General features: G+C 59.6%; 1 protein-coding gene across 1 annotated transcript in view; it reads right to left on the bottom strand.

The window, feature by feature from the left end:
* LOC100596365 (ASPSCR1 tether for SLC2A4, UBX domain containing) overlaps positions 1-12,833 on the bottom strand; it is a 39,954-nt gene that overhangs the window by 20,679 nt on the left and 6,442 nt on the right. Inside the window, exons 4-6 of the mRNA XM_030827626.1 lie at positions 10,762-10,862; positions 1,574-1,631; positions 364-437 (exon numbers count right to left, since the gene is read on the bottom strand). Of these exons, the coding sequence (XP_030683486.1) occupies positions 364-437; positions 1,574-1,631; positions 10,762-10,862 (233 nt within the window). The remainder of the gene's footprint in view (positions 1-363; positions 438-1,573; positions 1,632-10,761; positions 10,863-12,833) is intronic.

Raw genomic sequence — 12,833 nt, forward strand, 5'->3', positions numbered from 1 at the left:
AGCACCTTGTGGTGCCTGTCCCCGGCTCACCCTCTCCCGGCCCCGGCTCACCCACTCCCGCCCCCGGCTCACCCTCTCCCGTCCCCGGCTCACCCTCTCCCACCCCCGGTTCACCCTCTCCCGGCCCCGGCTCACCCTCTCCTCCTGCCCCACACACCCTCCCAAGATCCACCGCCCCTCTGGGGGACACAGAGATGAGGTCGGGGCAGTCCAGCCCCCACACCCACAGGCAGGCAGAGGCCGCCAGGCGCCCTCCGTGACGAGGGCCTGGGCACACCTTCTCCCCACTTGCCACGTGTCCTTTCTCCTTTCTCTTGAGGCCACGTTTTTTAGCTGAATCGACTCCTCGGCCCCAGCCCTTACCTGATGGTGGCGCTACCCCTGGTCAGGCCCAGCGACTGCAGCGTCGTGCCCCGCAGGGCAGCTTCACCCGTCACCTATAGGAGCAGCCAGGACAGGTGGGTCTCGCACCAGCACCCCAGAGCCCAGGGAAGCCCTCTGCGCTCTGGCTCCAGGCACCGCATCACCTCTGGGCACCAGCATCACCAGGACCACAGGCCGCATGCCCTCTCCAGCCTCCATCCTACCCACCCCCTACATCTGGCCCCTGCCGGTCCACACCCTCCACAAGGCCCAGCTTGAGTCTGGTCTGCAGCCGGGGCAGGACCTGCTGCCCATGCCTGACCCTGTCGCCCCCAGCCTGGTCTCTGCAGCTGGGACCCAAGCTGAGGCCTGGGCTGGCAGAGCTGGGCTGCACGAGGAGGGCCTGGTGCCAGGACCCACTGCCTGGAGCGGGAGAGGCAGGGACGTGCTGTCACCCACAGGGGCGGCCATTCCTGGTGCTCGGCTCGGGGTGGGCAGGGCTCGGGCCTGGCTGGCCACGTCCCACAAGCTAACTCTGATCTGTGAGGAAGGGGTGGAGAAGCTGCCTCTAGCGAGGGCACAGTCAAGGGCCCAGCACAAAAGCCAAAGGGTGTAAGGGTCCCTGGGGGCCACAGCCTCAGGCCAGTGCTGGGCCTGCGTCCTAAGCCTCGTGGCTTATCCCCTCGAGGGAGGACGGAGACCTGAACCTCCACATCACAGCCCTGGCCAGGGAGCTTCCAGCTGGGGATAAATGGGGGGAGTGTCCTGGTCCCCCAGGGCCCCTCCGGGCCACTGCCCCCCCACCCCAGCAAAGGGCACTCAGCCAGGGTGGAAACAAAAGGCCCCTGTGAGGCCAGGGACGAGCGCTAGGAGGGTCCCGCCACGGCGGGCTTTGCTTGCGCCACGCCACGCTCGGTTTTGAAAATGATCAAAACACCGAGCAAAGCAAATATTTATTAAATGAAACCACTTTTGTGACTCTTGGGCTTTGAGAGAAGCTGAAAAAACAAACAGGGCGCCGAGGGAGGTTTCGGGGCAGCCCGGGCTCCGAGGGCCGGCCACTCCCTCTTTTTCCATGAAACACGTCGTGCTTTCAAGAGCCCGAGTCTCCCGCCACTGCCCTGGAGACGGCTGCGGGAGAGCAGATTTTCCAGTTGGAAAGTGGGCTGAGAGTGAGCGGGGACTGGGTGAGCAAGAGCGGGCCGCCTACCTCATCCCTCGTGTACACGCAGACTGGGGTAGCCCCGCTGGGGTGCTGCAGGCACTCCCTGGGAGGAGAGGAAAGAAACCATCAGGTACCCCAGGGCACCTCAGCCAGTGCCACGGAGGCCCTGGGGCAGCAGATTCGGAAGGCAAAAGTGTGGGGCCCTCACCCAGCGCCCACCCAGGACAGCGTCCCAGGCCCAGGCCCAGGCCACAGACCTCAGCCCCACTGCACCCCACAACCACCAGGAGGAGGCACCTGACAGCCGGGGGCGCTCCCAAGGACGCTGGCCTGCGGTGCGTGGCCTGGGGGCTCCCCCCACCCCCAGTCTCGGGGCTGCTGGCAGGACGTGGAGCTGCCAGCAGGGCCCAGGGGCCACACGGGAGGGGCAAGCAGCGTGGCTCCAGAATGAGGCTCTCAGAAGCCTGAGAGTGAGGATATCGAGGTCTGGGCTCTCATCTAAAGCCGCCCACTAAGAGGAGGCGCCCCTGTCTCCACTGCCTGCTGTCCTCCTTCAGTGCCGATGCCTGATGTCACCAAAGCATGGAGGGAGGGGCGCTGCACTCCGCTCACGCCCGCTTGCCTGTGGCTGGGGAGGCTGTGCTTAAGTCCATGTCGGACTCTGCCACCAGTGTCTTTCTGAGCCTGGCCCCCCAGGAGGCACAGCTGTGGGTGGGCATGCATATGTAGCACGCCTCCCACACATGCCTGACGTGCACAGCAGCCCGGGAGACGGGCGCATGCCGCCACATCCAGCCCCAGAGCATGTGAACTGCTGGTGGCACCTGCTGCATGAGGCAGGCTTGCCTCTGCGTTTCCAACTCCCCACCGTGAAATCCTCCCCACTGAGAAAAACAAAAGCCCGTCTCAGGCCTTCCTTGCAGATGTCCCCTGATCAGTCCCTCCCCAGGGAGGGGAATCCAAGAGGAGGGGGCAGATGGCCACAGCCTAGGCAAAGGGGAGGCCAGGGCCAGCCTCAGGTCATGCAGGTGCCCTGCCAGGCCCTATGGCCAGTGTGCCTTGCAAGGGCTCAGGTGGGACAGGAAGACGGGCTGAGCTGGTGACCAGAACACAGGGCATAAAGATTAGGTAAGAGCTGAGCTGGAAACCGCTTGCAGTAACACCCCGGGATGGGGGGTACTGGGAGAGTCAGAGGACACGGTGCCGCAGTGTCCAGGTCGAGACACGCATGCACATCCATGCACAGAGCAGGATCCTGGGACAGGAGCTCCCGGCCTCTGGCTGAACCCACCTGTGTGCTTACAGGGCCACAGGGGTCCACTGTGCACTCACTGTGCCCCTGACCCTGGGATCTGCTGACCTACTTGAAAGGGCAGGACTCAGCCGGGCACGGTGGCTCATGCCTGTAATCCCAGCACTTTGGGGGGCTGAGGAGGGCAGATCACAAGGTCAGGAGATCGAGACCATCCTGGCTAACACAGTGAAACCCCGTCTCTACTAAAAATACAAAAAATTAGCCAGGCGTGGTGGCGGGCACCTGTAGTCCCAGCTACTCGGGAGGCTGAGGCAGGAGAATGGCATGAACCCGGGAGGCGGAGCTTGCAGTGAGTCAAGATCGAGCCACTGCGCTCCAGCATGGGAGACAGAGCGAGACTCTGTCTCAAAACAAAACAAAACAAAAGGGCAGGACTCGCCTCTGTGAAATGAGAATAGACCAAGCAGAAAAGCCCGAGGTGCCACACACAGGACAGGCCCAGCCCCACCACCTGGGGACTCGGCCACGTGCGTGGGTTTGACGTGTTTCATTTTGTGGCCTCTATTTTTCACGTCCTCACTCCTGTGGGAGGGGCATCCCTTTCCCATCCAGGCCCCGACTCTGACAGCCTGGTCTGGCTGCAGAGGCCCCACAGGGCCGTGGACTTAGCCCCGTGGTCTCCCTGGGTCCACTGCCTAAAATGGAGCCCCTTCCCGGATGACCTCTCGCCTGTGGAACACGTGCGCACCACACACACACGGCGGGTGTCCTCTGTGCACAGGCTGGGACACACTCGCTGAGCTCCCGTCCCACAGAGCAGCCAACAAAGGGCCTTGGATTTGCCTTCCCTCCAAATGGCTGGAGACTCGGCCCAGAGGCCCCGAGACCCAGGGCTCAGGAAAACACAAGGCCTCAAAATGCGCCAGCGCAGAACCTGGACAGAGGCAGAGAGAGGCCTCAAGGAAGCATAGCCCCCAGGGCCAGGAAGGGGGACAGGGAGGGCCCAGGGTCCCTGCTCGCCAGCATGACACAGATGGCCAGGGGCCCGGAGATGGTCACGAGGCCGCTTATCTATGGCTGGGGAGCCCTGGGCCGAGTGGTGGCCAGAGTCCCAACTCGCAGTCCTTCCCTGGCACTGACCGCCAGCTTGGGGACCTCAAATCACAAACAGGGACAGAGCACAGCAGCGTGACATCAAACGCCAGCCCGGCTTTGATGTGCGGCTCCTCTAGAGGGATCAGATTCCCTCCCTCGTGCAGGATCTCAGGGAGGGGCGGCCGGCAATGGGTTCCAGACCTTCTGCGCCGGCCCAGTGCACAGGACGACAGGGCCCGGGGGAAATTCCAGCGCCCGAGGAGACACAGCCCCTTGTGCATGGCGGAGCCACTCCCCCTCCCCCACGCAGACCTCTGCAAGTCTCAATGTCCGCAGGGGCAAGACCCAGGGTCTCCCGGGGACCCCAGGCCAGGCCAAGCCACCAGACACCATGCTCTGAAGCCAGAAACACAAGACCGGGTGCTGTGGTGCGCTTCCGGGGGTGCCTGCTCGCAGCAGGGTACTGGCACACTCTCACGCACTCTCCAGCCAGCACAGCTCCCCACCCAGCCAGGGCCAGAAGCCAGTGGGACGGCTAGGAGGGCAGACACGCCTCTGCTGTTGGCTTCGTGGGCATATTCTTTATGCACCACAAATCCCGCCCCACTGGGGCCCCACTCCGGCAAGGCGGCGTGGCTGTGTGCTGGGGACAAGGCCATGAGTCTAGAGCTCTCTGTGTTCATGTCCTGTCTGGGTCTGACAAAGCCGGGCGCAAACACAGGTGCTGACAAGAGCCCAGGCAGTGGCATGCGCCCTGCCGGGAACAGACGCTGTGGCTGCAGACCAGGAGCCACTGGGCTCAGGGAGGCCCGCAGAGGGCACCACCCACCACATGACAGCCCAGCCGCCAAGCGGCTGGACAGAGCCTGGGAGAGCCTGGGGCAGGCTCCCGCCTTCTCAACACAGCCAGGTCCGGACAGGGATAGACAAGGATGGACAGGGATGGACAGGGATGGACAGGGACGGGCAGCGACAGACAGGGATGGGCCCCAGAGCTCTGAGCTGGCCCGGCAGCATGTACAGACCCACCCTGAGTGTGGCCATAGGCCAGTGCTCCACCTGGCAGAGCCCTGCCCTCACCAGCAGCCCATCCCTGCACCCCAGCACACCCAGAGGGCTGCAGAAATCATCCGGCTTTCCCAGAGCCACAGCTTTACCTACAGAAGGAGGAACGGGCTGAGATTCACTCAGCCAGACCCCAAGCACTGAGTCAAGGCTGGGAGCAGAGGGCTGGGGGCCTGGGAAGAGATCCAGCCGGGGGCTGGGCACACTGGGGGCTACTTCCACCTGGGGTGCCCAAGCCAGCACAGCTCGGGAGCACCTCTGAGAGAGGGCAAATCCCCTCCATGGCCGAGCTCGTGAATCTGACATTTACAGAGAGCCCACCCTGCTCCCTCACGGTCTTCAGACGGAAAGCGGCTCAGCTGCTGTGTGAGTTCCCACGGCTCACCCTCGGCATCGTTCCAGGGCAGGTCTCGGTCACCCACAACAGTCCCCAGTTCTTTTCCTGCTCCCAGCAGCTCAGCATGGTCCATCCACACCCCTGCCTTTCACCACTGCTCCCTGGCAACCAGGTCCCTATGGGAAGTGGGATTCAAACTACGGGACTCGCCCGCCTGCCCTCGTGGACTGCCCAGACGTGCCACAGTATCCCCCGAGTCACAGTATGACCTCCTGGGGCTCGTGCCTGCTGGCTCTAAACCCACGGAGAGAAACTCCTCATAGGAAACCCGTTAGCATAACAACCTGTACCCCAGCAAAGATGCTGGTCAGAAAGGTACTCCCTTTCCTCCTCTGGGTGCCTCCAGGAAGGCCGTGTACCCCCAGGGCTCATAGGCCGTGAAATCCTCATTTCCATCTCATGTGTCTCCTATCACGGAAGGCACATTTCACATCATAAAGATCCCAAACTCAGATCTTTGGCCCAGCAGGCAGGCGGAGAGCAGTGTCCCCCAGAGCTCGGTGTGACTGTTCACACCCCTCTGCTGGGCAGAATCTTCAGACTATAGGGAAAATGGGAAAGCTCGAAGCCAGCAGCGTGCAGCCTCCATCTCCTGGTGCCCTCCCTGCGGCAGAGCCTGAGAAGCAGGGCGGAGGAGCGGCTAGTCCGCGAGGACCCGGCCCAGACCGAGATGCTCCAAGTGCACAATACACGCAGGTCTCAAGGACTTTGCACAACAAGAGCATGAGATGGCTCACTTTTCTACTGACTGTGTCCAGGAAGTCGTATTTTGGGTATACTGAGTTAATTACACATAGTACTATAATTAATGACACCTGTTTTTATTTCTTCTTTAATGCGGTTACAAGAAAAAGTGAGTCATTGGCCGGGTGCGGTGGCTCACACCTATAATCCCAGCACTTTGGGAGGCCGAGGCGGGCTGATCACCTGAGGTCTGGAGTTTGAGACCAGCCTGGCCAACATGGTGAAACCCTGTCCCCACTAAAAAAATACAAAAATTAGCCAGGTGTGATGGCGTGCGCCAGTAATCCCAGCTACTCAGGTGGCTGAGGCAGGAGAATTGCTTGAACCCGGGAGGCGGAGGTTGCAGTGAGCCAAGATCGCACCACTGCACTCCAGCCTGGGTGAAAGAAAAGAAAATGTCAGTCACCTCCGTGGCCGACATGTGTGGCTCACTGGTATCCCTAAGGCCCCTGCTGCTCGAGACGCTGGTCGGGCCGGGGCTGCGTGCTACAGTAACACCCTCGCAGTGGAGCTGCGACGTTTCAAACATGTGGCGGTGTCCATCCAAGGAAATCACCCAGGGGTCCCCAAATACACAAAACAGGCTCTGTCCCAGGGCAACTCCTGGGCAGGCTACAGGCCTGCAGCCCCCAGCCTCAGAACGCCCCTTCCAAGCACAGCGCTTATACCGTCCCTGGACTCAGACCTCCTCCGAAACACACGAACGGAGAAACATTGGCTTCCCGCCTGTCCCACTCTGCGGATACCTGGAGCCCCCAAGGCCTCCTCAAGCCTCCTGGGCCAGTGCAGGGACACTAGGCACGAGAGCCTCCCTCCCTCGTGCAGACCTGCTGGGGACCAGTTCCCAGCACAGAGCCCACCGGGCACTCCACCCTCACCGTGGGGCTGGCAACGCCACCCACCACGAAACCTCGTCCACATCCTGCTCCGTGGTTAGCAAACTCCAGCTTCTGGGACAAAGCTTGGGTCTGAGCTTTTAGAAATTTATTTATTTATTATTTATTTGTTTCTGAGACAGAGTCTTGCTCTGTCACCCAGGCTGGAATGCAGTGGTGTGATGTCAGCTCACTACAACCTCCACCCCCTGGGTTCAAGCGATTCTCCTGCCTCAGCCTCCCAAGTAGCTGGGATTACAGGCGCCCACCACCACACCCAGCTAATTTTTGTATTTTTAGTAGAGATGGCGTTTCACCATGTTGGCCAGGCTGGTCTCAAACTCCTGACCTCAGGTGATCCGCCAGCCTCAGCTTTCCAAAGTGCTGGGATTACAGGTGAGAGCCGCCATGCCCGGCCTGCAGATGAAATGTAAAGAAGCCCTATCTTAAATTCCACCTCTGGAATTTAGCCCACGGGAGGAGCTGGGGTGGGTGACCAGGTGCAAAGGCCTCAGGCTGCACACTCTGCTGCAGCCCTGCCCGGGATGCCCTGAGACACAGCCAGATGCCCCGCAACACCCACATGACACCCACACGACGGAAGAGCATGGCTGTGACGAGTGACAGGTGCGGGACCCTTCAGGAAGATGTCCACAGCATATTCACCAGCAACAAGAGTCAGCCACAAATCACTCTCCACCACAGGTGTGAGTGTTCATCAAATGAGGTGTACGTGCAGACACACCCGCAGACAGACCCACACTGCCACACAGACCAGGGCCACAGGCTGGGGGCTCCGGGCTTCACCACCAACAGCCCCACCGCCTCCTGCTGTCCCTGGTTTCTCAAAAGAGCTGCCCCACTTGGCCCTGTTTTTTTTTTGTTTGTTTTTTGTTTTTTGTTTTTGAGACAGAGTCCTGCTTTGTCACCCAGGCTGGAGTGCAGTGGTGCAATCTCAGCTCACTACAACCTCCGCCTCCTGGGTTCAAGTGATTCTCCTGCCTCCTGAGTAGCTGGGACTACAAGCATGAGCCATTGTGCCCAGCTAATTTTTGTATTTTTAGTAGAGATGGGTTTTCTCCACGTTGGCCAGGCTGGTCTCGAACTCCTGACCTCAGGTGATCCACCCACCTCGGCCTCCCAAAGGGCTGGAATTACAGGCATGAGCCACCACGCCCAGCCACTCCTGTTGTTTCTTTTTTTTTTTTTTTTTTTTTTGAGACGGAGTCTCGCTCTGTTGCCCAGGCTGAAGTGCAATCTCAGCTCACTGCAACCTCCACCTCCTGGGTTCAAGCAATTCTTCTGCCTCGGCCTACTGAGTAGCTGGGACTACAGGCACCCACCACCACACCCGGCTAATTTTTGTATTTTTAGTAGAGATGGAGTTTCACCATATTGGCCAGGCTGGTCTCGAACTCCTGACCTTGTGATCCACCCGCCTCGGCCTCCCAAAGTGCTGCGATTACAGGTGTGAGCCACCGTGCCCAGCCCTGTTGTTTCTTTTTATTGTTTTTTTGTTTTTTTGAGACGGAGTTTTGCTCATCGCCCAGGCTGGAGTGCGATGGTGCGATCTCGGCTCACTGCAACCTCCTCCAAAGTGCCCAAACCCACCCCCACAGCCACCTCCAAAGCCACCACCAAAGCCACCTCCAGAACCGCCACGCCTGTTGTTTCTTAAACTAACTTTCACACGAGGTTTACAAAGTCTGTTGAAGAGGCTTATGCTACCACAATGCCGGCCCCACCTCTCCAGATGCCCTCAGCCCCTCCCGAGTGGCAGCCCCAGGCCACTGTGGGCCATTTCCTTACCTCCATCCCCATCTGAGGACTGACAGCACAGCCAAGGAGGACGGCCCTCACCAAGCACCCGTGCCCGTGGGAGCACTGGATTCTGTTCACGCCCGGGGGCACCACCTGGCCCAGGGGCATTTCCTTCCATATGCTGTGGACATCTTCCTGAAGGGTCCCGCACCTGTCACTCGTCACAGCCATGCTCTTCCGTCGTGTGGGTGTCACGTGGGTGTTGCGGGGCATCTGGCTGTGTCTCAGGGCATCCCGGGCAGGGCTGCAGCAGAGTGTGCATCTTTCCCGACTTCTGTTCCCCATGCTGTTTGGTTTTCTTCTCGCCCTCTGCCACTCGTCTCAGGAAGCAGCACAGAGCCAGGCCGCCGGGATCCCTGCTCCTCACCCAGTGCCCACACAGCACCTGGGGCTGCCCGCCTCCCTGCCTGGCACCACTCCTGGCTCGGGTCCCGCTCACCCCTACCCATGGCTTCGCTTTTCTCTTAGGGTCCGTTACCTCCTGCCTCGGGTCCCGCTCACCCCTGACCGTGGCTTCAGCTTTGCTCTTAGGCTCCGTCACTGTTGTCTGAGTTGCGTTTTGGGAGGGAGAATTCCGTGCTCGTGCTTAACCCGCTGCCATCCCCAGGGGCCTCCATTCACCCCGACAGCCTCTGGGGTGGCTTCCATCCCCATGACCACTGAGACCCAACCTGCAGACCTCAGTGCCCTCACCCATGAACACAACACCCGTGCCAGTGCAGCGCGGTACTACTGTCAGACAGGAGCAGGCCCAGCCCTGGGGCCACCGATCGCACCCGACACAACAGTCACCTTCCCAGCACCCAACGCATGGTCACCTTCCCAGCGCTTGACGCGCGGTCACCTTTCCAGCGCCCGACGCATGGTCACCTTCCCACAGGCCCTGCGCTTGGTCCTCAACACATGAACTCACCCCATCCACACACTAGCCGGGACACAAGTGAGGAAACCGAGGCCCGGGGAGGGCGAGAACCCCCCAGCTCACAGCAAACCCCAGCCCCAAGTCCCTTCCATTCTGCTGAGCCTTTTACTGTGGACGGAGACTTCCAGCCAACGACGAAAAGACCCAAATTGACAAAGCACCCATTTTGACACATTCAGGAAGAATGTTTAAACCATTAACCGACAGAAACGGATACACACCAATTAATTATTTTTATTTATTTATTTATTTTGAGACAGAGTCTCGTTCTGTCGCCCAGGCTGGAGTGCAGTGGTGCAATCTCAGCTCACTGCAACCTCCGCCTCCCGGGCTCAAGTGACTCTCCCACCTCAGCCTCCAGCGTAGCTGGGACCACAGACACGCACCACCATGCCTGGCCTAACATTTCTATTTTTTGTAGAGAAGGGGTTTCGCTATGTTGCCGAGGCTGGTGTAGAACTCATGAGCTCAAGCGATCCACCAGCCTCGGCCTCCCAAAGTGCTGGGATTACAGGTGTCAGCCACTGTGCCCAGCCAGCCAATCACTATTAAGAAGATTTTCCGGTGGGGCACAGGAGCTCATGCCTGTAATCCCAACACTTTGGGAGGCTGAGATGGGAGGATTGCGTGAGCCCATGGGTTCAAGAGCAGCCTAGGTGACCAACACAGTGAGACCCTGCCTCTTAAAAAAAAGAGACTTATGATCTCATCGGGGGAATCAAGCATGGGGAGCCCTGCCCCCAGCACTGAACGTCTCCCCTTAGTGCTCACCAGGCCCCCACAAGGACAGAAGCACATCCCTACTCTTCTAGGAGGGCAAGGCTGGGCCCCTGGGCCCAGGAAGCTCAGAACGATGAGCTGTGACCAGCCCATCCCCTAGGCTGCTGCTCGTGAACCGGCAGCCCACACACCCCTCCTCTACTGAGGACTGCAAAGCTCCAAGAGGCACCACAGGCCAGCACAGAGCTTGGGTGTCCAGCTCTGGACCAGACCCAGTAACCACAGCAGCTCCCCCACCAAACAGGGTAGGGAAGAGCCCACCAGCCCACTGATGCTCACCTGGTCTGTGCAAAATGGCTGAGAAGCTCCCAGAGGGTCTGGCCTGAACAGAAAGAGTTCTGCAACCTCGAGCCATCGTCCAGCTGCAAAGCGATGCGAACCTGGAGGGTACAAGACATGAGAAACTTCCTTAGGAAGAAAAGCAACCATATTCCATCTAAACCCCAGACTGATTCTCCCGACACAGAGAAGGCGACTGCCCCACCCCGGCCTCCGGGGAGAGGCTGACCCCCACGGAGAAGGCTGCCCTCCAGTGTACTCTGGAGTAGGGCCATGGATGCTCCCCGGCAGGGCTGCACCAGCATGTGTGCGTGCAGGTGTGTGCAGGCGTGTGTGTGAGCGTGTGCAGGCGTGTGTGTGAGCGTGTGCAGGTATGTGTGCGGGTGTGTGTACGGGTACATGCATGTGTGTGCGGGTGTGTGCAGGTGTGTGTGTGTGCAGGTGTGTGTGCGGGTGTGTGCATGTGCGGGGGTATGTGCAGGTATAGGCAGGTATGTCGGCAGGTACGTCTGCAAGTGTGTGTGCGGGAGTGTGTGCAGGTGTGTGCGGGTGTGTGCAGGTATGTGAGCAGGTGTGTGCAGGTGTGTGGGGGGTGTGTGCATGTGTGTGTGGGTGTGTGTGCGTGTTGGTGTGCGGGTGTGTGCAGGTACATGTGCGGGTACGTGCAGGCGCCACAGAAGGGAACTGTGTTGGAGACACTCCTCGTGTCCCAGTGGGGGCTTCAAAAGATTGCAGCTCCACTGAGCCTGACTGCAGCCTCAGGAGAGACCCTGAGCTAAGCTGCTCCCAGATTCCTGACCCTCAGAAGCCACATGAGATGGTAAATGTTTGCTGCTTTTTTTTTTTTTTTTTTTTTTGAGACGGAGTCTCGCTCTGTCGCCCAGGCTGGAGTGCAGTGGAGCGATCTCGGCTCACTGCAAGCTCCGCCTCCCGGGTTCGCGCCATTCTCCTGCCTCAGCCTCTCCGAGTAGCTGGGACTACAGGCGCCCGCCACCACGCCCGGCTAGTTTTTTGTATTGTTAGTAGAGACGGGGTTTCACCGTGGTCTCGATCTCCTGACCTCGTGATCCGCCCGCCTCGGCCTCCCAAAGTGCTGGGATTACAAGCGTGAGCCACCGCACCCGGCCTCTTTTTTTTTTTTTTTGAGACAAAGTCTCACTCTGTCGCCCAGGCTGGAGTGCAGTGGCGGCACAATCTCGGCTCACTGCAAGCTCCGCCTCCCGGGTTCACGCCATTCTCCTGCCTCAGCCTCCCGAGTAGCTGGGACTACAGGCACCTGCCACCACCCTTGGCTAATTTTTGTATTTTTAGTAGAGACGGGGTTTCATTATGTTGGCCAGGCTGGTCCCAAACTCCTGACCTCAGGTGATCTGCCCGCCTCGGCCTCCCAAAGTGCCGGGATTACATGCTGCCCTTGCGGCGTCCATGCAGCGCTTTGGGCTCTAACATTCTGGGCAATTCTATGAGCGGGTGGTCAGGCTGGTCGGTGAATGCTGCTGACACCCCGAGCCGAGGAAGGTACAACTGACCCCAGAAAGAAATAAAAACTTCCACATGAAGAATGACGTGGCCTGGATGCGGCGGTGCATGCCTGCAATCCTTTGGGAGAATTTGGGAGGCCGAGGTGGGTAGATCATGAAGTCAGCAGTTCCAGACCAGCCTGGCCAACATGGTGAAACCCTCTCTCTACTAAAAATACAAAAATTAGCCAGGCACGGTGGCAGGCACCTGTAATCCCAGTTACTTGGGAGGCTGAGGCAGGAGAATCACTTGAGCCCAGGAGGCAGAGGTTGCCGTGAGCCAAGATTGTGCCATTGCACTCCAGTGTGGGTGACAGAGCAAGACTCTGTTTCAGAAAAAAGAAACAAAAAACAAAAAAAAAACAGGCACGGCTGGATCACGAGGTCAGGAGATGGAGACCATCCTGGCTAACACAGTGACACCCCGTCTCTACTAAAAATACAAAAAAATTAGCCAGGTGTGGTGGCGGGCACCTGTAGTCCTAGATACTCAGGAGGCTGAGGCAGGAGAACGGCGTGAACCCAGGAGGCGGAGATTGCAGTGGGCCGAGA

The sequence above is a fragment of the Nomascus leucogenys genome, chromosome 14, assembly GCF_006542625.1.
Source record: "Nomascus leucogenys isolate Asia chromosome 14, Asia_NLE_v1, whole genome shotgun sequence".
Taxonomy (NCBI): domain Eukaryota; kingdom Metazoa; phylum Chordata; class Mammalia; order Primates; family Hylobatidae; genus Nomascus; species Nomascus leucogenys.